Below are 26,056 nucleotides of genomic sequence, written 5' to 3' on the forward strand. Positions count from 1 at the left end.
CGGTGCGCCGTTGCTTACGTCACAGGCGTGGGCTGGCTCGGGGGCGGGGCATCGGAGAACGCGGCCCGCCAAGGAGGCTCGCAGCCAGGGGAGAATTTGATTGGCGATTTGAAAACGGCGGTTTTGACTGGGGCGCTGGGGGGGCGGGCTAAGTATTGGGTCCTGGTCTGGTTGCGGTCGCGGGTTAATGACGTCACAGACTTTCGCGGGGGAAATTCGAAAGTGGATTTTGTACAGTGGAAAAGTGAAGTGAACTCTTTCTCGGGGTTTCCGGAGAGTGGGGCTGGATAGGCAGCGGGATTTTAGCGAGAGGCGGCGAAGCTGATTTGGGGCAAGAGGACGAGAGAATGTGCTCTGACAGAAGCGGACCGGTAAGGGTGCTGCGTGGAACCGGGATTGGGTGGCGACAGTCACAGCTGGCTCGGACTCCCTGTGGAAAGTGGTGCCTCGTCTTCACCACTTTCCCAGCCCTGGCTTTGCGGTTCCCGCATACGTGTGAGGACCAGAGAGGGTTTTGCTGTTTGTTTTTATGACTGACAAAGGGTCGAGTCTTCATTGTCACTTGGTTACACAGGGTCATGGTAATTAGAATCTTGGCAAATGAAATATGGGCTTCTTTTTAGTTATTTGCACTGAATGGTGTCTCAACACAATCTTGGGTTCGTGACTAGAAACTGTTAGACCTGTGAACCACTTTGGGATGAGAAAGATCCTGCTTGTTCCAAAACAAAAGGACCAAAAACATCTCGTCATACCTAATGGGAAGAATGGCTCACGTTTTAATGAAAGCACCTAATTTTATACATAAATGTATAAAGCAGCAGAATAATGTGTGTGTATATATATGTGTGGAGGTCTGTATGTCTGTCTGTAATTATATAATTATCACAGAACATCTGAGGTCTCCACACCACTTTAAAACTTTCTTGGCACGTTAAACTTTTACCTTTCAGAGGTGAGTCAGCGCTTGAATTGTTTGACAGATGTGGATAGATGAAGACTTTCAGAAAATGTTTTATCCTTGCACACTTAAATATATGATGCTGTTGGCTAAAACCATTTTTCCTGTTTAATGGTAAGAAAGGCGTTTTGACTTTCCTTTGAAGGTAGAAATTAGGGCTCTTCTAAATATTTTTAAATCCAGTTAACTTTTCCTTTTTTTTTGGAGGTCTTTTGAAGTTGTAAATCTCACAAGTATTATCTCTAATTTAGAAAAACAATGGGAAATGTATTTTGCAATTCCTAAATAGCATGTAAGTAATCCTAAATTAGTAAATACCAGATTCCTAATCTGTAAATTGTGGTGATAATATCTACTCTTCAGGATTATGAGACTGATGAATATTATATGTAAAGTATCTAGTCCAATTCCTGCCTTGATGTAGTAGGTACTCAATAAATAGTCATATAATGTAGTATTTGTGAGTATGAGCACCAGAGTTTAGGCAACTTAGTTTTCAATTCTGAATCTGCCACTTATTTACTTTATGATTTTGGGCAAATTACTTACCTATTACCTTAGTTTTATTTTTTGTAAAATGAATATGGAAGATAGTATCAACACCATAAAGTCGTAAGCGTTTGAAGCATTTTAACAGTGTCTAGCATATAATCACACAGAATAAATGATAGCTATTGTTAAAAGGATCTAATATGAATAACTGCCACATGCCAAGCACTGTGTCTGCACCATGTAGTCTCATCTATATAGAGAGAATGTCCAACTCACTGAGTGGCTGGGAGCAAGTTGCTCTAACAACAGCACTGAATGATGTGTTTCGCTGGACCTCTCTGTTATCTTCTTGGCATTCATTAGGCATCTAACAATTTCTGTGGGCTGGAGGGGAGGGATATAGGATATGGGAATTATATTTCTGAAAGGCAATGCCTTTGTAGGTCTGGGTCTTTTCCTGTGAACTATGTCATGGGGCGTTAATTCATATCTCATTTGCCTACTCCTTACCCCATGCTTTCTCCATGTGACAGCCAGAGTAATCTTTGTAAAACCCAAGTCAGGTAATGTAATCTTATGCTTCAAATCCTGCCATGGCTTCCTATAGTCTTCATAGAAAGTCGGGACAATTCAGCCTAACATAGAAGGCCCTCTGAGTCCTATGACTGCTCACTTTTTCAGTCTTATCTCTCACTCCTCACTGTCTTACACTTGACCCCTTAACTGTTCTACTTGAGTTCCTTGATCATGCCTTGCTTTGTCTTCCACAGGCCTTTGTACATATTGATTCATATTTGCAAATACCTTCCCTGGCATCTTCCCTGGGTTAATGGTTATTTCAGTGGACAGCTTAGACATTACGTCCTTCGGAAATGCAGTAGATAGAGTTGGGTATCCCTCCTGTGCTTATTCCTGTCATATTTTCTTGTAATTCCTGTTTGTCACCGTTATACGAAAATTCCTTGAGATTGGGGATAATATTTTGTTCATTTTACTACCTTAGCCTAGCATAATGTCTGGCATGTGGTAAGTGCTAAATAAATATTTGTAATTTGTAAATATTATGTAGGTGGCCTATTTTATCTATTTTATGTGTATCAAGGAGGAATTGAATCCAGAATTGCAAATTACAGCTTTCTTGAATCCCCCCAGGTCTTTTTGGGCCGTCTTCTCAACCTTGAGCATGTATCCCTATCACCCGCAGGGCTTGTTAAAGCACAGGCTAGTTCCCAAGTGATGCTGCTGCTGCTGCTGCAGAGAGCATACCTTTGGAACCACTGCTTTAGGAAAAAAAGTGATCATTTTCTTTGGCATCTCTGTTTACTTCTTCAATTCACTATCAGTGATTTTAGATTTCCAAAATTGCCCACAATAACAGTTTTATCCAGTAGCATAGGGTAATACAGTACTAGTGGCAAGGATATTGAAAAGATTTTTCCTTGCAGAAGTATTAGAACGTATATTTGGTTCTAGATGTTCTGGTATATTGGCTTTAAGATGTTAAAGGAAAAATTTAAAACGCAAAGGGGCCATCTTGTGGTAACCATAGCAATTCAGAAAACTATTTTTTTTGAGGAAGATTAGCCCAGAGCTAACATCTGCTGCCAATCCTCCTCTTTTTTGCTGAGGAAGACTGGCCCTGAGCTAACATCTGTGCCCATCTTCCTCTACTTTACATGTGGGACACCTACTACAGCATGGCTTGCCAAGTGGTGCCCTGTCTGAACCCAGGATCTGAACTGGAGAACCCCGGGCCGCTGAAGCAGAACATGCACACTTAACCACTGCACCACTGGGCCAGCCCCCAGAAAACTTAAAAAATTGCAGCTTTTTCTATAAGGAACCAAACATGGGGGGAGGGGGTGAATCAGTTTCTGATACATATTATGGCACCTGGAAAAATGTTTGCAGTGTGATACTTATTTTGTATATTTTGCTTAGTTTTCTCTACTTGGCAAATTCTTTTTCCATAGTGTGGTGTCGCTCTTTTCTCGTGTCCTCAGGGGCAGATAATTTGATTACCTCTGTGCTTCCTTTTTTAGTTACGTGCTCTTGGAACTCTTCAATTCCTCTCTCTGGTCAAGAGTTTGTGGGGAAAACTTGTATTTGATACTTATTCTTTTCATGAGGGTTGAAGAGTCCTTGTCATTTTTCATTTTAGGTAGTATAAATAGTTGAAGACGCACTGATTACTTTCTGGACCAGACTGGTTTATAAATTCTGAACAAATGATGGAAAGCCAAGAATTTACCGTAAGTCTGCCAGTTTTCACTATTTCCTTTTTTCTTCTTTCCTTCCTTCCACATTTCATAAATGTCTTGCTAGGGTTGCCAGATTTACCCAAAAAACCCAAAAACAAAACCTAAAAGTAGGACACAGTTAAATTTGAATTTTAGATAAACGCTGAATAATTTTTTAGTTTAATTATGTATGTCTCAAATGTTGGCCTATATTTTATCTGGCAACCCTATCTCTTGCCTACTATTCACGTTTGTTATACAGAGTTCTTTGGAACAAATTCTTTGGAAGCTTGGCACCAGGAAGTAATTTCTTTCTCTTGACGAACTGGAATGCCTCTTCTGTCTAGATCAGTGGTTCTTAAACTGTTTGGTCTGTTTAGGACCCTGTTATACACTTAAAAATTGTTAAGGACCCCAAAGAATTTTTGATTATGGGGCTTCTATCTATTGATGTCTTTCATATGAGAAATTATAACAGATATTTAAAAAGTATTTATTTATTAATTCAAAAAAACCCATTACATTTAACATAAATTACATTTTTTAATGAAAATAGCTACATTTTCCAAAATAATAACAGAAAAAAACTTTGAAAAGACTAGCATTGCTATACACTTTTTGCAAATCGCTTTAACATTTGACTTAATAGAAGACAGCTAGTTCTCAGTTGTGCTTCTGCTTTCAGTCTGAAATGGAATCTTGTAATATTTCACATACGTAACCCTGGGAGGCTCCACTATGCTTGCCTGAAGGAATGAGAATGACAAGGCAAATAACATGATGAAGATAGTTTTGACCTCACAGACCTCTGACAAAGTGCTGGGGACCTCTAGGAGTCTCTGGACTACACTGTGAGAACTGCATAGATCATGAGTACTGTGTAACCCAACACATTTTTTCTGTTCCCACGAATGACTAGGAAGCTCAAAATTATTTCTGTTGCTCAGTTAACTTTTCTGTTTCTTCCTTAGATTTTTACCTCTCCTTCTTCCCTCCTTTACCTTGTACTACCTAGTTTCTTTCTTTTTTTTGGTGAGGAAGATTGGCCCTGAGCTAACATCTGTTGCCAATCTTCCTCTTTTTGCTTGAGGGAGAGTGGCCCTGAGCTAACATCTGTGCCCATCTTCCTCTCTTTTATATATGGACACCACTACAGCATGGCTGATTAGTGGTGTAGGTCCACACCTGGGGTCGGAACCTGTGAACCCAGGCCACTGAAGCAGAGCACGCCGAACTTAACCCCTATGCCACAGGGCTGGCCCCAGTTTTTTGTTTTTTTGTTTTTTTCTTCTCCCAAAAGCCCCCCAGTACATAGTTATATATTCTAGTTGTAGGTCCTTCCGGTTGTGCCATGTGGGACACCACCTCAGCATGGCCTGATGAGTGGTGCCATGTCCACACCCAGGATCTGAACCAGCAAAACCCCGGGCTGCCAAAGGGGAGCACATGAACCCAACCACTTGGCCAAGTGGCCGGCCCCCACAGTTTTTCTTTATTGAAGTTTTCTTGTTATTGTTATGATATCTGCTTTTATTTCCATAAAAGATGTCTTAAATATTTTTTATACGTAGGAAGGTTATAAAAATGTATAACACTTAATACATATAAATAGAAACCATTTCTTTACTTTTGTACTTTTGGAAATTAGGTACTATATACTCATCAAAAGATGAAGAAGTCAAAAGTGTGGCAGGATGGAATTCTGAAGATTACTCACTTAGGAAACAAAGTAAGTCTAAGGTATTGGTTCTTGCCTTTTGATTGAATATTACGAAAACTGTGTAGATAATAAAATTTTGGATGTGACCATAAGTTGACATTATGTGAAAACAGAAGTTGTTAAATGATTTCCATATCACAGTGATTAATTTGTGCATTATAAAGGTTCAGTGAATATTATTTAATTTGTTTTGATTTTTTTTAATTCAAATTAGATTTTCCATGAAACCTTTTAGGCATTTTGACCCATTTTTTCTTTGCAGGCAATAAGAGTTTAACTGCATAGAAAAATCTCCCTATTAAACTATATTTCTAACACAATAACGCTCATAGTGAAATGGTACATAGAGAGTTGACAAACCACTTTAGAAAAGCTGCTGATTTCTGAAATTATGTATAGAATTCTCCTCTTCTATTTTCTGATTTTCTTTGAATCTCTTCCTTTGGTTGTGATATGATCCTATCAGTCTTGAGAGAATCATATACTAGGTGATATTTCACTCTGTTAGATATGGTGACCGTCTCCATCTGCCAAATTTTAGTGTTCTCCTCTTATCACTGCTCGTGACCCTGTTGAGCACTCTTGCCACCCCCATTCTTCACAATGCCTCTTCTTCGTTTGACTTCTGTGACACCACCCTCTCCTGATGTTGCTTCCTCATCACTTCTGAGTATTTTCTTTGTGCTCATTCTCTTCCCAAACTTGAAGTTTTTACTTAGGACTCGGTCCTGTGTGCTCTTCAATTATTAGATGTGTAATCTCGGCAAGTTATTTAGCTTCTCAAGGCCTCTAGTCTCTTCTTTGTAAAATGGGAGAAATGATACTTCATAAAGTTGTCCTGAGGATTAAATGAGAAAACACGTAAACCCCTTAACAAGGTACGTGGCACATTGTAAGCATTCAGTGAATGGTAACTGTTATTGTAGTTTTTGTCTTCAAGGGAGTTTTATCTAAGCATAAGGATTATCATATGTACAGAGTTATGCTTAGGGATCTATGAGATTACAAAGGTGAGACATCAAAATCTGACTCTGGTTCAGAGAAGTCTTTCCAGATGAAGAATTTTTTTGGAGTGTTTTGTTTTGTAAACAAAATTGATAGGTTGGAGGGAGGGGAGCTGAAGATGGTGTCATAGCTGTAACAACAAGGAGGTATGAAACAGTAGGAAACTTTGGGGAACTATAAGCAATTAAATATGGCTGGAATGAAGGGCCCGTGCTGGGAAATGTAGAATAGACAGCTAAAGAAGTAGGCAGGAGCCATATCACAAAGGACTTTGTGAGCTCAGCCTGAGGAGCCAGTGAAGAATTAGGAGCAGAAGAGTGACGTTATCATGTTTCTATTTTGGAGAGCTCACTTGGTAAGCAATGTCTAACATAACTCTTAAGTTATGTAGGATGAAAGTCAGATTGGATTTAGGAAGACTGTCATAATAGGGAGGCTACAGAATAATGTAGCCAAAAAGTGATGGTGGTCTGACCAAGCAGGCATTGGCAATGACAATGGCAAGAAAAGAATATTAGAAATTGTGAAAATATTATAGCATCTTAAGGTCTTGGATATGAAGGCAAGGAGGATCTAGGGTAACTTCCGGGTTTCAGTATTATACTTATGGTGCTGAGTTAGGATATCTCAAAAAGAAAAGCAAGTTTAGGGGAAAAAGTGAAGATTTTGAGTTCAATTTTGAACATACCGAATTTGTAGTGTCATAGAAACACTCAAGTAATTGGCTACAGGGATCTGGGAAAGAGTTCTGGGCTACTGATATAGATTGAAAATACTTAGCATTTAGATGAGATATTGAAGCTCCTGGAGTGGATTCCTTCATTCCTTTATTCAACAAATATTTTTTGAGCACCTGTTCTGAGTTACCCACTGTTCTAGGGGATGCAGCAGGGAACAAAACAGATAAATCCCTTGCTTTGTGGTAATAACATGGAGGAGACAGACCAGTAAATGAATATGTATGTCTAGTGGGTTAGGCAAATGACAAGGAGCAGAGTGAGCAAGGGTGAGAATGGACATAAAAGGTATTATGTGGGCCTTATTGGTCATTGTAAGGAGTTTTGTTCTTATTCTTTGGGAGCTGTGGAGACTTTGGAAGTATTTCAGCAGAAGCATGACTGATAAAGGATGGCAATATAGAGTGTAAAGAATAGAGGGAAAAAGAACCCTTGGAGGCAACAATTTTTTTTAACAGCTTTATTTTATTTATTTTTTACCTTATTTTTTTTAAAGGTTTTTAGTTTTATTTATTTTATTTTTTATTTTTCCTTTTTCTCCCCAAAGCCCTCCAGTACATAGTTGTGTATTTTAGTTGTGGGTCCTTCTCATTGTGCTCTGTGGGACGCCGCCTCAGCATGGCCTGATGAGCAGTGCTAGGTCCGTGCCCAGGATCCGAACCCGTGAAACCTGGGCTGCCTAAGCGGAGCACCCGAACTTAGCCACTTGGTGATGGGCCCGGCCCTCTAACAGCTTTATTGAGATATAACTCACACACTTTTCAATTCATCCATTTAAAGTATATAATTCAATGGTTCTTAGTATATTCACAGAGTTTTGCAACTATCACCACAATCTAATTTTAGAACATTTTTGTCATCCCCAAAAGAAATCCCATACCTGTTAGCAGTCACTACTCAGTAGCCAACTCCCAGCCCTAAGCAACTACTAATCTACTTACTTTCTCAATAATTTGCCTTTTCAGGACCTTTTACATGAATGGAATTACACAATATGTGGTCTTTTGTAATTAACTTCTTTCATTTAGCATATTTTCAAGGTTCATCCATGTTGAAGCATGTATCAATACTTTATTCCTTTTCATTGCTGAATAATATTCTTTTGTATGGCTATATCCCATTATATTTATTCATTCATCAATTAATGTACATTTGAGTTGTTTCTACTTTTTGGCTATTATAAATAATGCTGCTATGAACACTTGTGTGCAAGTTTTTGTGAAGACATATGTTTTCATTTCTCTGTATATACACCTGGGAGTAGAGTTGCTGGATTATATGGTAACTCTATGTTTAATCTTTTAAAGAACTGCCCAACTGTTTTCTAAAGTGATGGGAACAGCAATATTTAAGGGGCTAGTGAAGAAACTGCTATGAAAAAATGGCTAGAGAGACACAAGAAGAAAGCCAGAAAGTGATAATCACTTTAGCTTCTTTTTTCTCCCTTATCCCTTTCATCAACAAGTTTTATTCATTATACCTCGTAAACAGTTGTCTTATTCCAGGGTTGATGAATTATTTAAGGCACTAATCATCTCCCCGTCCTACATACCACATCATTGCAATAATCTCTTTACTGATCTTGTCTCCTGTTTTGCCCCCTCTAACGCATTCCAATTCTTTTTTCTTCCTAGTTCAATTCCCAGATCCTCCTGGTAGAGATTAAGTTCTTGAATTTTTTTATGTGTATGCCTTTGCTTTCTTGCAGGGACTGAATAGATGCTTAGTAAACACTTTCTAGTTTAAGTTAAAGTGGGTAATTGTTTCATTATATGATTTGCTTATAAACAATTTTTGATTTGCTAGTGAAGATGTTTAAGAAAAGCAGAATTATGCTCTGTTCCTTTTTAACATTTATTTTGTTTTAATATAGGCAATTTTATATGATGACAAAGGAGGCTGTTTGGATAGTATATTTCTTAAGTGCCTTGAGGTATTTTAATGTTTTTATCTTATTTTTAAGTATTCTTGAAAAAATCTCTTTACTTCCTTTATGAATATGGCTAAATAGTATGGTCATGGTACTAATAGTTATAATTACAGCTAGTATTTATTGAATATTTATCATTAGCCAGACCCTCTGCTGAAAGCTCTTAGATATTGTTGCATTTATTCTTTACACAGCTGTGTGATTTTTATGCATGAGGAGTGCAGTGCAGACAGGTGAAGTAACTTGCCCAGCTCACAGAGCTGCAGTGGGACGGCTGGGATTTGAACCCAGGAAGTGACTGTTGTCTAACTCTATTCCATGGTTTTGGTAGGCAGAGAACTACAGTGGGAAATATTTTGTGAAATTATTCCTATTTGAAATATTTTCTCAAATATTTATTCTGTGTTTTTCCCCTGTTGGAAAAAAGCAGGAAAAGGAACTAAAGGCATATTTTAGTGTAAAGAATAAGGATATAAGCATTGGTCATTCTGGGTTCATTTCCCACTTTCAAATACTTCCTAATTAAGCTAACCTCTCTGTCCAGCTTCTCTACTGTAAAGTGTAGACCATAGACGGACTTTATTTGGTTGGTCTGAAAATTAGAAATAACTTATGTAAAGTGCTTAGCAGTTTAGTAGAGTGATTCTAAAAGTGTTAAAATGCATATTCTTCTTATCATTGTGTTGATTTTGGTCATAGTATTTAATCTTTTTAAATTTTATATGACATTAATAGCGGTTGTGGTAGTTTTGTATCTATTAAAAGAGGGTTTGGGAGAAGCACTGTCTTAGTAGAGGTTTAATTGGGAGTAACAACTGTGATTATTTCATTTTAAATAATTTCGTTAGTAAAGACTAAGCATGTATCTGTGATATACACAGATTTCTGTATTATCAACTAGCTTGATAATCTTATTTTTATACTGTCATCAAAGATGGTGGCAAGTGCTATATTTTGTTAATTAAGGTGATTAAAATGTTTTTTGGAATACGACTGTTTAAGCAACTGTAATAATTTCTAATAATATTTAATTTGTGATAATTATGAGTATGTATCTAATTCACATTAGTTTATAAAGATATATAATTGATACTTAATAGCTCTAATTTAAAAAATTTCATTTAGTTGGATGGATTCTGAGTGAACTCCTTGAGAGGAGGCACAGTTTTCTTGCTTGCCTTTGTAGCCCCAGCATATAAGGAAGGACCTCATATAGGTCTCCACTATGTATTGCTGAATAAACAAATTAGTGACTTTTTTTTTGTTTGGTTAACAATTACCATTTTTTGTGCTTGTTGATAGTTAACTAGTGCATCATAATAAATAAAGAATTGATTGATTCATTCATTCATTCAACAACTATTGAATATGCATTGTGTCTTGCTGGTGCTGGTGACCTTACTGGAACACACAAATAATCAAATAATTAGACTTATATGATTTTGACATTTATTCTTTTCAACTTAGGTGAAGCCTGGAGATGACTTAGAAAGTGATCGATACTTAATCACTGTTGAGGAGGTTAAAGTTGCTGGAAGCATCGCTGTTAAACAGGATGTCACTAAAGAAGCACCAGAGTTAAACTCAAGGAGGTTTATATCCTCTGGCCGGTCCCTTGGATGTCAGCCCGCTGGTTTAAAAAGGAAGTTTACTGTAAGTTTCTCTGTTGAAAATAATAAATCAATATGTATTTATAAAATCGTTTTAAGAAGTAGTGAATTGTGAAGCTGTTGTAATCTGTCATTAAATTGGTACTTCATAGTCTATGCTTAGGTAGAAAGTACGTAAACCCTGATTAGAAATTCTTAATACAAATGAGTGTTTGCCTTTTAACTTAGCAAACTTTATATCTTTTTTTTTTTTTAAAGATTTTATTTTTTTCCTTTTTCTCCCCAAAGCCCCCTGGTACATAGTTGTATATTCTTCATTCTGGGTCCTTCTAGTTGTGGCATGTGGGACGCTGCCTCAGTGTGGTTTGATGAGCAGTGCCATGTCCGCACCCAGGATTCAAACCAACGAAACACTGGGCCGCCTGCAGCGGAGCGCGCGAACTTAACCACTCGGCCATGGCGCCAGCCCCAGCAAACTTTATATCTTAGTTATTACTTTACTGTGCAAAACAAACACACTCCTTTTTCTTTTTTTTTTTTTTAGCCTGTTTCTTTCACATTTTCTTTATAGGTAATGGAACAGCTAATATTTATTTTAATATTTTTAGGGTTTTCAAGGACCACGTCAAGTGCCAAAGAAAATGGTTATTACAGAGAACGGTGAATCAGCTGCATCACTTGAGGCTAAGAAACCTGGCCCTGCTTTCCTTTCTCCAGTCTACAGCTCACCTTCTTTGTTTTCTACTGTTGGCAAGAGAGAGATAAATAATATGCCAGCAGACTCGGAGAACACTGTCACTTACAAGAACAGAGAGAGAAATGGCATACCTTTTTCTTCAGTTGTCTCTATTCCATCCTTCAAGATTAACCCAGAAATGCTGTGTGAAGAAAATTATTTTTGTTCTCCTATGAGTTCTGTAAATAAGCAGTCAGATTCTTTACTGACCAATGAGGCCATGAAAAGAGATAGTTTGGCATCTCACTGTTTAGGGGTTTCACAAAACATCAGAAGCACAACACAGATATTAGCTCTTCTGAAGTCCAAATCAACTAGTATTTGTAAGGAACTAAATTCTGAGATTAAAGAACATTTCCCTCAGATACAGCCACAAGGAACTATAAACATTCCTAATAAACCAAAGTGCTTAGTGGAACGGGAAGAGTGCGCTGAGGTGAAGGGCACAGAAAGGTTACACCACCAGCATCAATCAGAAAATACCATGAGAAGTAAAAGCCGGTGGGCCATGTATGTATCCTCACAGAGTTCAGCTGCACATTCTTCTGCTGAAGATGGAAATGGTAGAGAAAGGAAACCCAAGTCCCAGGGAGAGAATATAAATTTAAATTTGAGAGAGCTTTTGGTACAAAAAAGGATACAGTTCTTTGAAACATGTGCTGAAAAGGGGAAAAAATATAATGAAGACAAGCCAGTAGATAATAATGATCAGTCCTGGGATCAGGAAGTAACATTGGAAACGCCTTCATTCTGTGAAAGCAACAGCTTACCAGTTTCCTGTAGCAATGTAGAAAGTGACGACTTATCAGGATCAGACATTCAGGAAAATGATAAAATACCTGTTCATCAGAATGACCAGATGTGTGTAGAAGGGTCAATTCTCATTAGAGAAAATGCTGAGGAGGTAAATATATGTGGAACACCAGAAGAGGGGTGTAAACAACCAGTGTCGTATCTGCCAGAATGTGAACATCTGCAAGTGGCATCTTCTCTAAATAGCACTTCTAGGATCTCTGATAATACGACTGACATGTTTTCTAAAAGTCATACTGACAATGAAAGTCTTACTATTCATGAACCTGTCAGTAATGTAACACAACCACTTGTGGAGGTGACTTTTGACCTGAACAATTTTGAAACCAGTGACACTGAGGAGGAATCACAGGAAAGCAATAAAATTTCCCAGGATTCAGAGGGTTGGGTAAGGGAAACTTGGGTTAATGATGGCAATTCAGGTGTTCGGAAGAGATGTGAGGATACGAGCCATGAAGAAGCTGACAGTGAACGTGTGCCTCTCTCAGCGTCTAGTGGGAGTACACCTACAGAGGCGTTTCCTGTTGAAGAGGCTCTGCCGTCACACTTTTGTGGTAAAATTTGTGTAGGTTTTGACACAAGACCTTGGGAAACTGGAAACACTGGAAGAGAAATAGAGGAGTGTAGTGACACATTAAGCAATTTTGACTCATCTTTAGAGTGGACTGATGATGTATACATAAATAATAATGAGGATGTGAGTAAATCTACCCCCAAGGTCAGAATTAACTATGATTTTGTTTCACTTCCAAATAAACCTAAAGGTATAAATACAAGTTTACATATTCCTCATTTTTTAAACAAAGCCACTAATCAAACTCCTGAAAATAACCTATTTTCAGAACAGGCTCAGCCGCAGCCCTTTATTATGGTAGGCGACTTACACAAAAATGATGAACAGGTTTTACCCTCCACCTCTAGCAGTGACATCAGTATCCAACTCTTGGGTGCCAGTCAGAATCACTCTGAAGAACGTATTGCACTTGATAAATCAAATTCTCTAGTTTCTGATTCTTTGTTTTACCCTCTGGGAAAAAAGCATTCTATTTCCAAAGACACAGAAGCACATATTCCTGAATCTGAAGATTTGGGGAGGATTAGAAGTTTATCTGGTGACCATATTGAAGTAGACACTGCTGGAGAAAGCAAACAATACTGGAATAGTCCTAGAAATTCTTCAGAACTTTCTGGATTAGTAAATAACATTTCGCTTTTAAAATCCTTGTCTGAACACACTACAGCTTTAGAAGGCTTGGAAATATTGAAAAAGAAAAATACTACCTTTAAGCAACAGGAAACTCTGCAGACGTATGCGCCGGATAGCAGTCCCGAAGGTGAGAACTGCATGGTGTTTTGGATTGTTCTCTTGTAGCTGAAAGGATAAGAAGATATTTGCTTTGGAGGCTGTGTTAAAGAATTGCATAGTATTTAAATGGGATTTTACCATGTACTTGGTAAAATCAGTTCTAATAGAGGATAATATCCTTCCTATCACAGTCCCTTAGTCCACTTCCAGCGTATCTTTCTAGAAATATCCCATGCATATATAAACATATATAAGTACATATAAGCAAATGTGTGTGTGTGTATTATAATCCATTCTTATCCTATGTTTTTGGATACATGCTAGGATGTACTTTTTTTAAAAAAAATCGTTAGTTCATATTGATATCTCCAATTGCAATTCTAAGCCACAGGATTCTTCCTCTCTCCTCCATTCGGTAACTGTGTTTCTTTACTCCCACAGTGAGAGAGGGCCCTGGTTCCCAGCATCAGTATATTTACTTCAGTTCTATGATATACACCAAACAGTTTCTAAATTGTTACATCCATATCACTACCAGCAAAAAACTTACAAATTCGTAAAGTTCACAGATCCTTTGCTGGTTTTTTTTTGGCTTGTTTTTAGAATATATCCTACTCAGAGTATACAGCTAGATAGAGTAGTATGTTCAAAAAACTTGGGTTACGTTTTTTTTCTTTAGTGTGATTATGTTATCATTTGATTTAAATATAGTTAAGTTCATTGTTTATATTCAGTATGAGGGCTTTTTTGCCCATCCTTTTTGATTTATTTTTATTTCTGACTGTGTAAAATATTAACCTAGTTCAAAAGTCAAAGCTATATAAAAACATGTGCTCAGATGCCCTGTTTCTACCTACCTGCTGCAGGTAACCAGTATATCATAACTGTGTTTCTTTTTGCAAAAATAAATATCTCCAGGGGGCCGGCACCTTGGCTGAGTGGTGAAGTTCGTGCGCTCCGCTTCAGCAGCCCAGGGTTTAGCTGATTTGGACCCTGGGTGCGGACATGGCACCGCTAGTCAGGCCGTGTTGAGGCAGCGTCCCACATGCCACAACTAGAGCGACCCACAACTAAAATACACAGCTATGTACTCGGGATTCAGGGAAGAAAAAGCAGGGGAAAAAAAAAAAGAAGATTGGCAACAGTTGTTAGCTCAGCTGCCAATCTTTAAAAAAAAAAAACTCCATGTATAAATTCTTATTTCCTCTTATTCAACAAAGGCACCATACTCTGTACATTTTTTAGCTCCTTCCTTCTTTTCTCTTAATAATAATAATAATAATCCTGGAAATCACTTCATTGTAGTTCATAGGACACATCCTCATTTTATTTGTTTACAGTTGTGTGATAATCCACTCTGTAGATGAATCATCATTTATGCAACCAATCTCCAATATTTTGCTATTACAAATAATGTGGCAATAAGTAACCTTATGTATCTATATCTGTATACATATATGGGCCTTTGCGTATTGTTGGAGGTGTGTCTTCAAGGCACATTCCTAGCAGTAGGGTTGCTGGGTAAATGTGTGGCTTTACTAGACACTTCAAAGTTCCCGCCATTTCTAACTCCCACTAGTAATGTGTGAGGGTGCCTGCTTCTCCACAACCTTGCCAACAGAGTATGTTGCCACGCTTTTGAATTTTTACCAATCTAATAGATGAGAAATGGCATTTCAGGGTATTTTAAATTTATATTTCTATTATTGCCAATGAAATTGAGCATCTTTCCATATGTTTCAGCATCGTTTCTGTACGTTTTTTCGTGAACTGTCTGTTCTACACTTTTGTCCAGTTTTTTATTGGCTGTTGGTCTTTTTGTTCTTCTTGATTTGTAAGTTCTTTAAATATTGGAGATCTTAGCCCTTTATCTATGAAAAATGTTGCAAATATTTTCTTTCAGTTGTCAGTAAGTCTTTTGACTTTGCTTATGGTATGTTGCCAACAGCATTTTTAAAAAGAAAAAGGATAGTATAAACACATTAGTAAATATAGTAAATATTATATACTTACAAATGTGAATGAAGAATGTACTTGATGCTACTTGCAAAGAAAAGTTAAAATTGAACTCTTATTTGAATATCTCAAGGGATTCCTGAAAAAAAAAGAATAAATTATTGTGCCTACTAAAATGTTTCTTTAAAATGTTAAATTTTATGGTAGTTCTTACAGTTTATTTTCTAAAAATTAAAAATAAGGAAAAAACTTTAATGAAAAACAAGTATGGGTAGTATAACTATGTATTGTCGTATAAGGATATAGATTCATAACATGAAAATTTAGAAATTATAGAATCTGGTTTTGGGAAATCTACTCTTTTCTTGTCAAGTTGGAAAAGAGGGTTACAGTTGATTCTCATTATTTGCGGTTGTTATGTTCTGTAGAGTCACCACAAACACCGAACTAGTGAACTGTGAGCCATTGCTTTTTGGGGAAGTACAGAGTTCATTTCCTTCAAACTTCTGGTCAGAACATTTTTATCAACCAATCAGTACTAAACCTTGTTTTATGTGTGTTTCTATTTAAAGACCTCATTTGATATATATTGTTGATTCGTTAACATTGAGCTCACGGCCAACAGCATACACCTCCTGCCTGAGAGAAAGTCATCTCATACACATCCTTTCTCCATAAGGGGCCTCACAGCCTTCTCGCACTTAGGAACACCAGACAGCACTGTGCTTAGGGAGCATTTTAAATGGCAGAGTCACCAACAAAAAGCCCCAAAGCACAAAAAAATGTACTAAATAGGCCAGGAAAAGGATACTTGCTTAGAGTATGAGAGCTCAGGAAAGCAGTGTCGCCTTGTTCTCCCTCAGCTGGGAATGTGTGTGTCAGGCAACTCGTTTTTTGTAGCTCTGTGTGTCTGCGAATGACCTCAGAAACAGGATATGGATTTGAAGGTTCCGAATAAATTTTAGCTAATAGGCGGAATCTGTGAGTAATGTGGATTAACTGTATTTGTTTTCTGATAGAAGTATATTTCTCTAGGAAGGATTAAGTTGGTTTTCTTGAAACAATCTGAGAAAATTGAATCTGTTTATTGGGATATAGGAAATGACTTCATGTAGTTTAATACCGAATTAGAGAAGAATCAGTTTTCCAACGAATTTAGGATGTGTGAAAGTGTTACAAAACATTTTCTCGGGGCCAGCCCCGTGGTGTAGTAGTTAAGTTCTCACTCTGCTTTAGTGACCTGGGTTCACAGGTTTGGATCCCAGGGTGTGGACCTAGCACCACTCATCAGCCACGCTGTGACGGGCATCCTACACATAAAGTGGAGGAAGATTGGCACAGATGTTAGCTCAGGGTGACGCTTCCTCAGCAAAAATACCCGTTTTCTCAAGTATGTTCAAGTTTTTGTGAGATCATTGAATATATCTTAGAAATATTAATTTAGAATTTTTTTTCTTGAGTAAAGGCAAGAAAGGAAAAAACACCAATTTTCATTCAGTGCCTTTTTAAAGCTATTTTTAGAACAACATGAAGTTTCCAAATCCACTTATTTTTATTTATTTATTTTTTTGGTGAGGAAGATTGGCCCTGAGCTTACATCTGTTGCCAGTTTTCCTCTTTCTGTTTGAGGAAGCAGTTTATCTGGTTTATCTTCTGTGGGCCTCCCTTTCTGCTTTTTCCCCAGCGCCTGGCATGCTGTGCTTAGAAAATAAATTGAAGTTTTTTCCCCAAACCGTAGTCAAATGGATTTAAGAAAGACTCAGAAATAGCATTAAGTGCTTTTTCCTTTTCCATGTTTGCACACAGCAGCAGTGTAATGGTGGTCTTGGCTTTTTTGCTACTAACAGTTTATATTTCATTTTTAGCATTTCTAGTATAGGCTGTTAGCTGTTGACTCAGTATTTATTTTTTAATTAGTTTAAAAAAAAGAAAAAGCAAAGGAAGCATTCCTAATGTTGACTTAGAAAGTAATCAAAAAGGCTTTCCTTTTTTTTTTGTTTGTGAGCAGGATTGGCCCTGAGCTAACATCTGTGCCAATCTTCCTCTTTTCTGTGGGATGCTGCCACAGCATGGCTTGGTGAGCGGTGCTAGGTCTGCGCCTGGGATCCAAAACTGCGAGCCTGGGCACCAAAGCCGAACACTTGAACTTAACCACTTTGCCACTGGGCCAGCCACGAGGCTTTCTTTTTTTTTTTGAATTTTTATTGTGAAAATGTTTGAACAAACACAGAGCTAATACTACAATGAATCCTCAGATACCCACAATCCAGATTCAGCAATTTCAAGACTTTGCCTCATCTTAAAATTTAAGTTGTATTCCTTGTTTCAGTCAGTTTTAGAAATGTTCAAAAAAATTTTAGATCACTGCTGTCTTTATGAATAAGATCATTTGATTTTCTCCATTATAGCTAGGAAACTGTTGCCTACAGTTGTTTCACAAGCTATACCAAACTCTCCTCATCCGAACCAGGCTTCTCAACAGGTATATGTATTTTTTTCTATCAGTATATTCTTTTATTTCAATATAGAATGTCCTGTAATTTGTAATGGGATTATAGTAATACAGAAAGTCCAAGCTGTCTCAGTTCATGACCTGCCTTGTATCTCAGTAATTTTTTCATTGCATCCCTTGGCCAAAAGAAATACCTAGCAGTTCCATTTATTAACTAGTTAGTAGTATTAAATAGCTTAATGGGCTGGCCCCATGGCCTACTGGTTAAGTCGGGTGTGCTCTGCCTCGGTGGCCCGGGTTTGGTTCCCAGGTGTGGAGCTACTCTACTCATTAGCAGTTATGCTGTGGCAGTGGCCCACGTGGAAAACAGAGGAAGATTGGCACAAATGTAAGCTCAGGATGAATCTTCCTTAAGCAAAAAGAGAAAGATTGGCAACAGATGTTAGCTCAACGAATCGTCCTCAGCAAAACAAAAAAACCCCCCCAACTTAGTAAGTATTATGTCATAGTAACTTAGTAAGAATTTTATTTTTATTTTTTCTAGTTTTATTGAAATAGAATTGACACATAACATTATATCAGTTTAAGGTGTATGACAATCATTTGATATATGTATATGTTGTGCAATGATTACTGTAAGCATTTTTTTTTTTTAAAGATTGGCACCTGAGCTAACAACTGTTGCCAATCTTGGGTTTTTTTTTCTGCTTTTTCTCGCCAAATCCCCCCAGTACATAGTTGTATATTTTGGTTGTGGGTCCTTCTAGATGTGGCATGCTGCCTCAACGTGGCTTGATGAGTGATGCCATGTCCGCACCCAGGATCCGATCCAGTGAAACCCTGGGCTGCCAAAGCAGAGTGCACGAACTTAACCACTCAGCCATGGGGCTGGCCCCTACTGTAAGCATTTTATTTTTAAATAAATACAGTTACTAAGGGAATTTGTGCACTTGTTGGGCACTGCACAACTTCTCACACCTTGGAATAGATTAGTTTTCTTGTTCCACGTTGACTTTTGCATGGTAATTAATTTTTATCATAGCAATTTTCAGAAACCCAGCTTCACAAAGATATGATGTCATTGATAGAAATGACATGAAATCTGATGTTGAAACTGAACTGCCTTGAGCTATTAGTTCATTCATTGTCCAACAGGTGTTGAGTGACACTGTATAGTTCCCTCAAATTTAAAACATCTTGTGGAGCCCCTGTTGAGTTCTCTGTGGCACGCCAAAGTACCTACTTGCACAGTTTGGGAACCGTGGTAATAATATAAGAAATAATAGTACTAAGTAGGATGAATTGAAGTTCTAGAATAGGTTATCTAGATTACTGTTTCTCAGTGGGGATGCCACCAGCATTTTGGAAGGACAGTTCTTTCATTATATGACACTGCTCTTTCTAGCGGACATATTTGGAAGAAAAGAAAGTGAAATGTTTCACTTGCCCCCATTTTGTATCTTACTCTATTTTCCGTGTTACCAGTCTTTTTTTTTCTCTTAATAAGCTTGATCTTTTTTCCTGTTTTTTTAGGAAGATTAGCCCTGAGCTAGCTACTGCCATTCTTCCTCTTTTTGCTAAGGAAGACCGGCCCTGAGCTAACATCCATGCCCATCTTCCTCTACTTTATACGTAGGACGCCTACCACAGCACGGCTTTTGCCAAGAGGTGCCATGTCCGCACCTGAGATCCCAACCGGCAAACCCTGGGCCGCCAAGAAGCGGAACGTGCGCACTTAACTGCTGCGCCACCGAGCCAGCCCTCCTTTTTTAAATACAGAAAAAAGTGAAAAAAAATAAAAAAAACCCTGCCACCCAGACAAAATTATTATTAACATTTTCAGCCTTTTTGGGCCTGCTTAAAAAAATATGGTTAGATTGATGTGTACAAATAGTTTTTTATCCTTTCCCCTTAATAACACATTGTCTTTCCTCACGTTATTAAAAATTTGCCTAAAAAAATATTTTTCCTTAAATATATCTTTTAAAGGTTATTTGCCATTCCATCCTATTGATATCCTATGCTTTGGACAAACAGTTCCCTATTTTGAACATTTAGATCATTTCCAGGATTTTGCTATTATAAATAAAAGTTTAGTAAATGTTTTGCACATAAATCATTGTTTACATTTTAAGTTATTTCCTTAGATTTGATTCCCAGAAGTGGAAGTGATATCTTGAAAGGCTAAGAACAACTTTCTTAGGTCCTTGATGTATATCGTCAAATCTAAAAATCTTACGGTTTTACAACGTGAATATTTATTTCACTTCATATTCACCAGTACTGTTAAGATCTTTTTAAATTCTTGCTAAGTGAAAATAGTGTTTAATCAACATTTAGTTTTTATTTCTTTGATTATTAGTGATGGTGTTCTTAGATTTCTTATGTCTAATAGAAATTTATATTTTCTTTTGTAACTTACTATTGTCTTTTGGTTTACCTTATATTAATGTTCTGTTTCTAAGATTATGAAAGAAAATGAAGTTGAACAAAGTGAACCACTACAGTCTTTGCAGGTGAGTTAACTTTTAAAATGTAAAGTAGCCAGAAATTATATTTGTATATATAGGTATGGCATATAATTTTATGTTTGTATTTTGTCAGTTTTCAAACTCATTTGTAACTAGTTACCCCTTTATATTCATTTAGATGGGCCTGCTGTCTTTTGTATAAATGTCTTGTGTGGTCAATAGGATTTGCTTAAATAGCAAATCTTTTATCATAAAGCTAACTTTGCAAATTTATAAGCATTACCTAATACAAGAATTGTCATTGACAATTGCAGCTGCATGTGAAGCTCTATTGCCTAAAAGAGAACAAAACAAAACAAAATCCATTTTGTGATGGCTCAACCATTTTTCACCCTTATATAATAAGATCAAATGTATAAAATGATAAACAATCAGCAACTGCATAATTTAGCTTACAAATGATCACAATCTTACTGTTTTTCTTTCACTTGAAAAAGATAGGGTTTAAACTTTTTCAAGTATAATTATCACAAAGTATAACCTGTAAATAAATATTATCATTGTTTTTTCCTCCAGAGTGAGTTACCATTTAAAATAAATGTCATATAATGTCAAATAAACATATTTTAAAAAAATCTGTTGAGGGATGGCCTTGTGGCTCACTGGTTAAGTGTGCAAGTTCTGCTTCGGCGGCCCAGGGTTTGCCACTTCCGATCCTGGGTGCAGACATGGCACCGCTTGGCAATCCATGCTGTGGCGGGTGTCCCGCATATAAAGTAGAGGAAGATGGGCACGGATGTTAGGTCAGGGCCAGTCTTCCTTCACAAAAAGGAGGATTGGCAGCAGATGTTAGCTCAGGGCTAATCTTCCTCAAAAAAAAAAAAAAAAACCTGTTGTAATTTCACAGTAATAAAAAAGGTCTTAAAATCTTTCTCAAAAAAGTTATTTAAATCTTTTTGGCATTATTATACGAGTATATTTGTGTGTTTTAATGACTTTCTTACTACAACTCAGAGACAACTTCTTCACATACATTAGTGATAAGAGGAACTTTCAAAACTTTAAAGTTAGGGTGCTCTTTCAGGATACACATAATGCCACCTCCACCTTATTTCTGTAAGTATAATTAGCTACACATAGCCAAGGAGCTGTTCCAGCAGAGAAGGTACTATGCTAATTGATTTTTTAAACTCACCATATGAGAAAATTCTAATTCTAAAATATGAGTTGAATGTTTTCAAGAGCTACTTTGTTGGCTTATATATAGTGTTATTAAAGGAAGGTGACCATTATTTAAAGAAATATACTGCTTTACCTCTTCTGTCTATTGAGATTTTTTCTTTTCTTTTTTTTTTTTTGAGGAAGATTATCCCTGAGCTAACGTCTGCCTCCAATCCTCCTCTTTTTGCTGAGGAAGACTGGCCCTGAGCTAACATCTGTGCCCATCTTCCTCTACTTTATATGTGGGATGCCTGCCACAGCATGGCTTGCCAAGCGGTGCCAGGTCCATACCCAGGATCCGAACTGGCAAACCCCAGGCTGCTGAAGCGGAATGTGCGCACTTAACCACTGCACCACTGGGCCGGCCCGTCTCTACATTTTTTAAACATAAAAAAAATTGTTTTCTGCAGTTGAATTCAGTTCTAAGTCTGTCCAATTGATATTAGAAGTTATGGTTATTTTATGTAGTCACTTGAACTAAAAATGAGTAGCTACTGTTGTCTATATCTTCTGTTTTATGGTTGCTAGAAGATGATTCATTCTTTATTTTTTAAATTTTTTTTTAAAGATTTTATATTTCCTTTTTCTCCCCAAAGCACCCTGGTACATAGTTGTGTGTTTTTAGTTGTGGGTCTTTTTGGTTGTGGCATTTGGGACGCTGCCTCAGCATGGCTTGATGGGTGGTGCCATGTCTGCTCCCAGGATCCGAACTGGCGAAACCGTGGGCTGCCGAAGCGGAGTGCACGAACTTAACCACTCAGCCACGGGGGCTGCCTCCATCATTCTTTAAATACACTGTTACACTGTTTACAATTTTTCCTTTGGTTTCATACTAATTTTTGAATTAAATAATCTGCATTAACATAAGCATTAGGTTTGATGGGTGATTTATTATGTACCCAACAATTTTTCTAGTGTTAAAAGATTCAATTGACATTTTAGAATTCTTATTTTCTAACATACTGCGTTTTACATTGATTAGCTTACTACCTTATGTGCTGGAGAACTGCTTTGCCAGGGTAGCTTCTTATATGTGTGTGTGGAGAGAAGCAAGATGGAGATAGCAAGTCTGTCTTCAAAGGACAAACATGGCTTTAAGTTCTGGGAGCATTTTCCCAGGAAATTCATGAACCACCTACAGAACTGTTTTAGCTAACACACTTATTGACATTGTATTCTAGTTCTTTTCCTTGGGAAGTGAAGAAGAGACTGCTTTTCTGGCTGTTATTCCTAAACAAACAGAGAGAAAAACCTGCGACCCTAAGGTAAAATTTGTGAAGAGCATTGATTTTCTACCCCCTTGTGTTTTCCTGCTGTTTTTATACGACTATCAGAGTTCATAGGCAGAAGGTGAGTGAGCAGAATGTATTGACCTGGTGTTAAGAACAAGAGAAACTTGGCGTTGAGCCTTCTCTCTGTCAGCAATGAACTAGTAATGCAGTGTATATACATAGATGCCCCAGGGCTTGGACACGAAGATGTGTAAAGCACAGTTAATGAATGTTCTGTGGAGGACAAGCTGAAGCTCTTTATAGCCTTTAACTTACTATCGTCTACTCCACACTTCTCCCTCTGCCTGGAAGTTTAGAAGCACATGTAACCCGAGCTCGCGGTAGTGCTACCTGCTCCACATGGAAAATGGATAGAGACAACAACACATAAATGGATGGCTTTTGTAAATAGTGATTCTATTCCTAAAACCCAACAGACCTTTGGAAAAGATCTACATAGAAACTTAGGAAACAAGGCATCTGTTTGCTTGTGGAGAATGTGTATTCCCCATCAAACAAATCAGAAATATACAGAGTCTTTACGAGTTGAGACTTTTTTTATTGAAATGTGTATGTTTTAAAATTCAGCATAATATTTTCAACAAAAGTCCTGTATAGAGGACGTTTTAGATTTGATTTTCCTTTCAAATGTGTGATTTAGAATCTTCGTTTTTAAATAAATAATATTCAGATTTATATTCTTGTCATTCTGTTAATTTATCATTTAGCAATAAATGCATGCTTCATGTACATTCCTTTAGCTCTATTAGCAATCTTATTTTTCCGCATTTTGGGTCGGCTTTGTTACCTTGTGTGGAGTAAAAATCCTAGAACCCTCAAGGGGGCAGCAGAGAACGCCATTTGCCACCCGAAAGCAGACCAAGTCTCTGAGGGGATGAGAGCACCTCTCTGAGTCACACTTCTGTGTGAACCCTTAGGCCTTTGTTCTCCGAGCAGTGGGATCATGTCTTTGGGGAGGCAGAGAGCCCGCCAGCCCTCTTGTGTTAAGCCCAATAGTTTACGAAACCCTTAAACCAAGGCGAATGCTTCCTGTGCTCCTTCCCTTTTGTCCCTCCCTGTTATGTGTTTATTGATGGCCTCCTGTATGCCGAGCACATGTTAAATGCTGGTGCTGCCCTGATGAAACAGAAAGGTCTCTGCCCGCAAGGAGCTTACAGAGCAGTTAGTAGACAGAGAAGAAGACGTCATGGTGTATGTGCTGTCTGTAATGGAAAGTTGTGTCATGGACAGTGGAAGCATAGAGAAAGGAGCAACTGTGTCTTTCTGGCTTAATCAATCCATTATTACTACACTTTTTATGCTCATAATAAAAAAAAATCATACTTATTAATGTTGAACTTGAATTCAGTTAAATCAATACAGTTTAAATTAGCTACCCTTAACATATGTTTTAGGATAATAGGAGTATTTCCTGGTTTTCAGTATTAATCCCTTCGTAATTACTTACATTAAGTAATATTTAACAGAAAGCTGAATTATGTATTATTTTCTATGTGTATCTACATCGTGATTATATATGTCAATATATACTTATGCAATACTCATTTTTAATAATTTACCTGTAGCCTGTTGAGTTTCAAGGGCACCAAGTAAAGGGATCAGCTACTAGTGCTGTGCTGGTCAGAGGACACAGCTCCCAGCTAGAACACAGTCAGTTTCCAGAGAGTGCTGGGTATGGCAGCTGCATGACGGACACTTGTTTTTTGACATCAAAGTTGCCTAGCACTTGTATGCAGATTGACTTCTTGCAGGTAAAAATATTTCCATAGTTACATCTTGCCAAGTCATTTTCTTTATGTCAATACTAAACTTTTTAAAGAGAGTATATTTAAATCTTTGCACAGTTGTAACTTAAAAAGGAATTTAGTAAATTGACAAGAAGTATAATATCTCAAATCAAACTAAATAAGGCAAAAATGTTTTATTTGAGAGATTTGCTGCCTTTTTAGGATCAGGAATTTAAACGATTGCTTTTCCCTTCAGGGAAGACTAGGAATTCATGACAAGAGCAGATAGGCAGATTACATACAGAAAATATGATTCACAGCTAGTAGGTTTTTTTCCCTCTAATATTCCTCCCCCACCCCCCCAAGTATGGCCCCAAGTACCTCTCATTACTATGAAATAGAGGTCATGGAGACAGAATGATATACACGTATTTGAAATAGTATCTGTTAAAGAGATTTTAAATTTTTTTCTTTTGTATTAAAGCATAAAGCACATACAGAATAAGTGCACAGCTCAATATTTACCACAAAGTGAACACACCCATGTAACCTCCACCCTTAGGAAACAGTATTACCGGCATTCCAGATGTCCCCCTTCTGCCCCCTTTCAGTCAGTGCCCCTTCCATTCTCCTCAAAGATAACCACTCTCTTGACTTAGAGCACCAAATATTAGTTTTGCTTTTAAAACTTTGTATAAATAAAGTAATACACAGTGTATTTTTTGTGTCTGGCTTCTTTCATTCAGTATTGCAGTTTTGAAATTCATCCGTGTTGTTGCCTGTGGCTGTAGTTTTTCGTTTTCTTTGCTAGTGTAGTATTCCACTGTATGAATATGGCCCCGTTTATCCGTTCTTCAGTTGTCTGGGGTGTTTGCATTCGGGGGCTATTACAGATAGTGTTGCTGTGAACATTCGTGTACTGTCATGAATGTGTACACACAGGACACACTTCTGTTAGGTATACTTCCTAGCAGTCACCAGATAGGCCCATCTTTACTTTTAGTGGATGATGCCAAAGTGCTTTCCAAAGTGGTGGTTACAGTTTACGGTTCTCGTCCCCATCACTCTACGTCTTCAATACTTGGTGCTGACAGTTTTTTGTTTTGAATTTTAGCTATTCTGCTGGGTGTGTAGTGGTATTTCACTGTGGTTTTAATTTGCATTTTCCTGTCTAACAATGAGATTGGGACGTTTTTATATGCTTATTGGCCTTCCCTGTATCCTCTTTGATGAAATGTTTGTTCAGGATTCTTCCTCAGTTTTTAATTTGTGTGCTTGTCTTTTTAATTGATTTTTGGAATTCTTTATATTTTGGATATATACTCGTTGTAACTTGTATACTTTGCAAATATCTTCCCCAGCTCTGACTTATCTCTCACTCTTAATG

At 37.5% G+C, this 26,056-nt stretch overlaps 1 protein-coding gene across 8 annotated transcripts in view; it reads left to right on the top strand.

Annotated features, from left to right (window-relative positions):
* Positions 1-26,056, top strand: part of ZGRF1 (zinc finger GRF-type containing 1) — a 71,180-nt gene continuing 45,124 nt past the window's right edge. For 3 of the 8 annotated variants that reach the window (XR_011537279.1, XM_070609371.1, XM_070609365.1), the window contains exons 1-10: positions 1-371; positions 3,615-3,705; positions 5,342-5,422; positions 9,029-9,088; positions 10,553-10,738; positions 11,304-13,578; positions 17,915-17,988; positions 20,424-20,474; positions 22,832-22,915; positions 24,508-24,693. Coding sequence is in view for 7 of the 8 variants with exons in the window: in XM_070609371.1 (XP_070465472.1) it covers positions 3,682-3,705; positions 5,342-5,422; positions 9,029-9,088; positions 10,553-10,738; positions 11,304-13,578; positions 17,915-17,988; positions 20,424-20,474; positions 22,832-22,915; positions 24,508-24,693 (3,021 nt within the window). In the remaining variant the exon portion in view is untranslated. The remainder of the gene's footprint in view (positions 372-3,614; positions 3,706-5,341; positions 5,423-9,028; positions 9,089-10,552; positions 10,739-11,303; positions 13,579-17,914; positions 17,989-20,423; positions 20,475-22,831; positions 22,916-24,507; positions 24,694-26,056) is intronic. The other 5 variants (XM_070609367.1, XM_070609369.1, XM_070609370.1 and 2 more) reach the window with 4 other exon arrangements.

This window comes from Equus przewalskii, chromosome 2 (assembly GCF_037783145.1).
Source record: "Equus przewalskii isolate Varuska chromosome 2, EquPr2, whole genome shotgun sequence".
NCBI classification, from domain to species: Eukaryota; Metazoa; Chordata; class Mammalia; order Perissodactyla; family Equidae; genus Equus; species Equus przewalskii.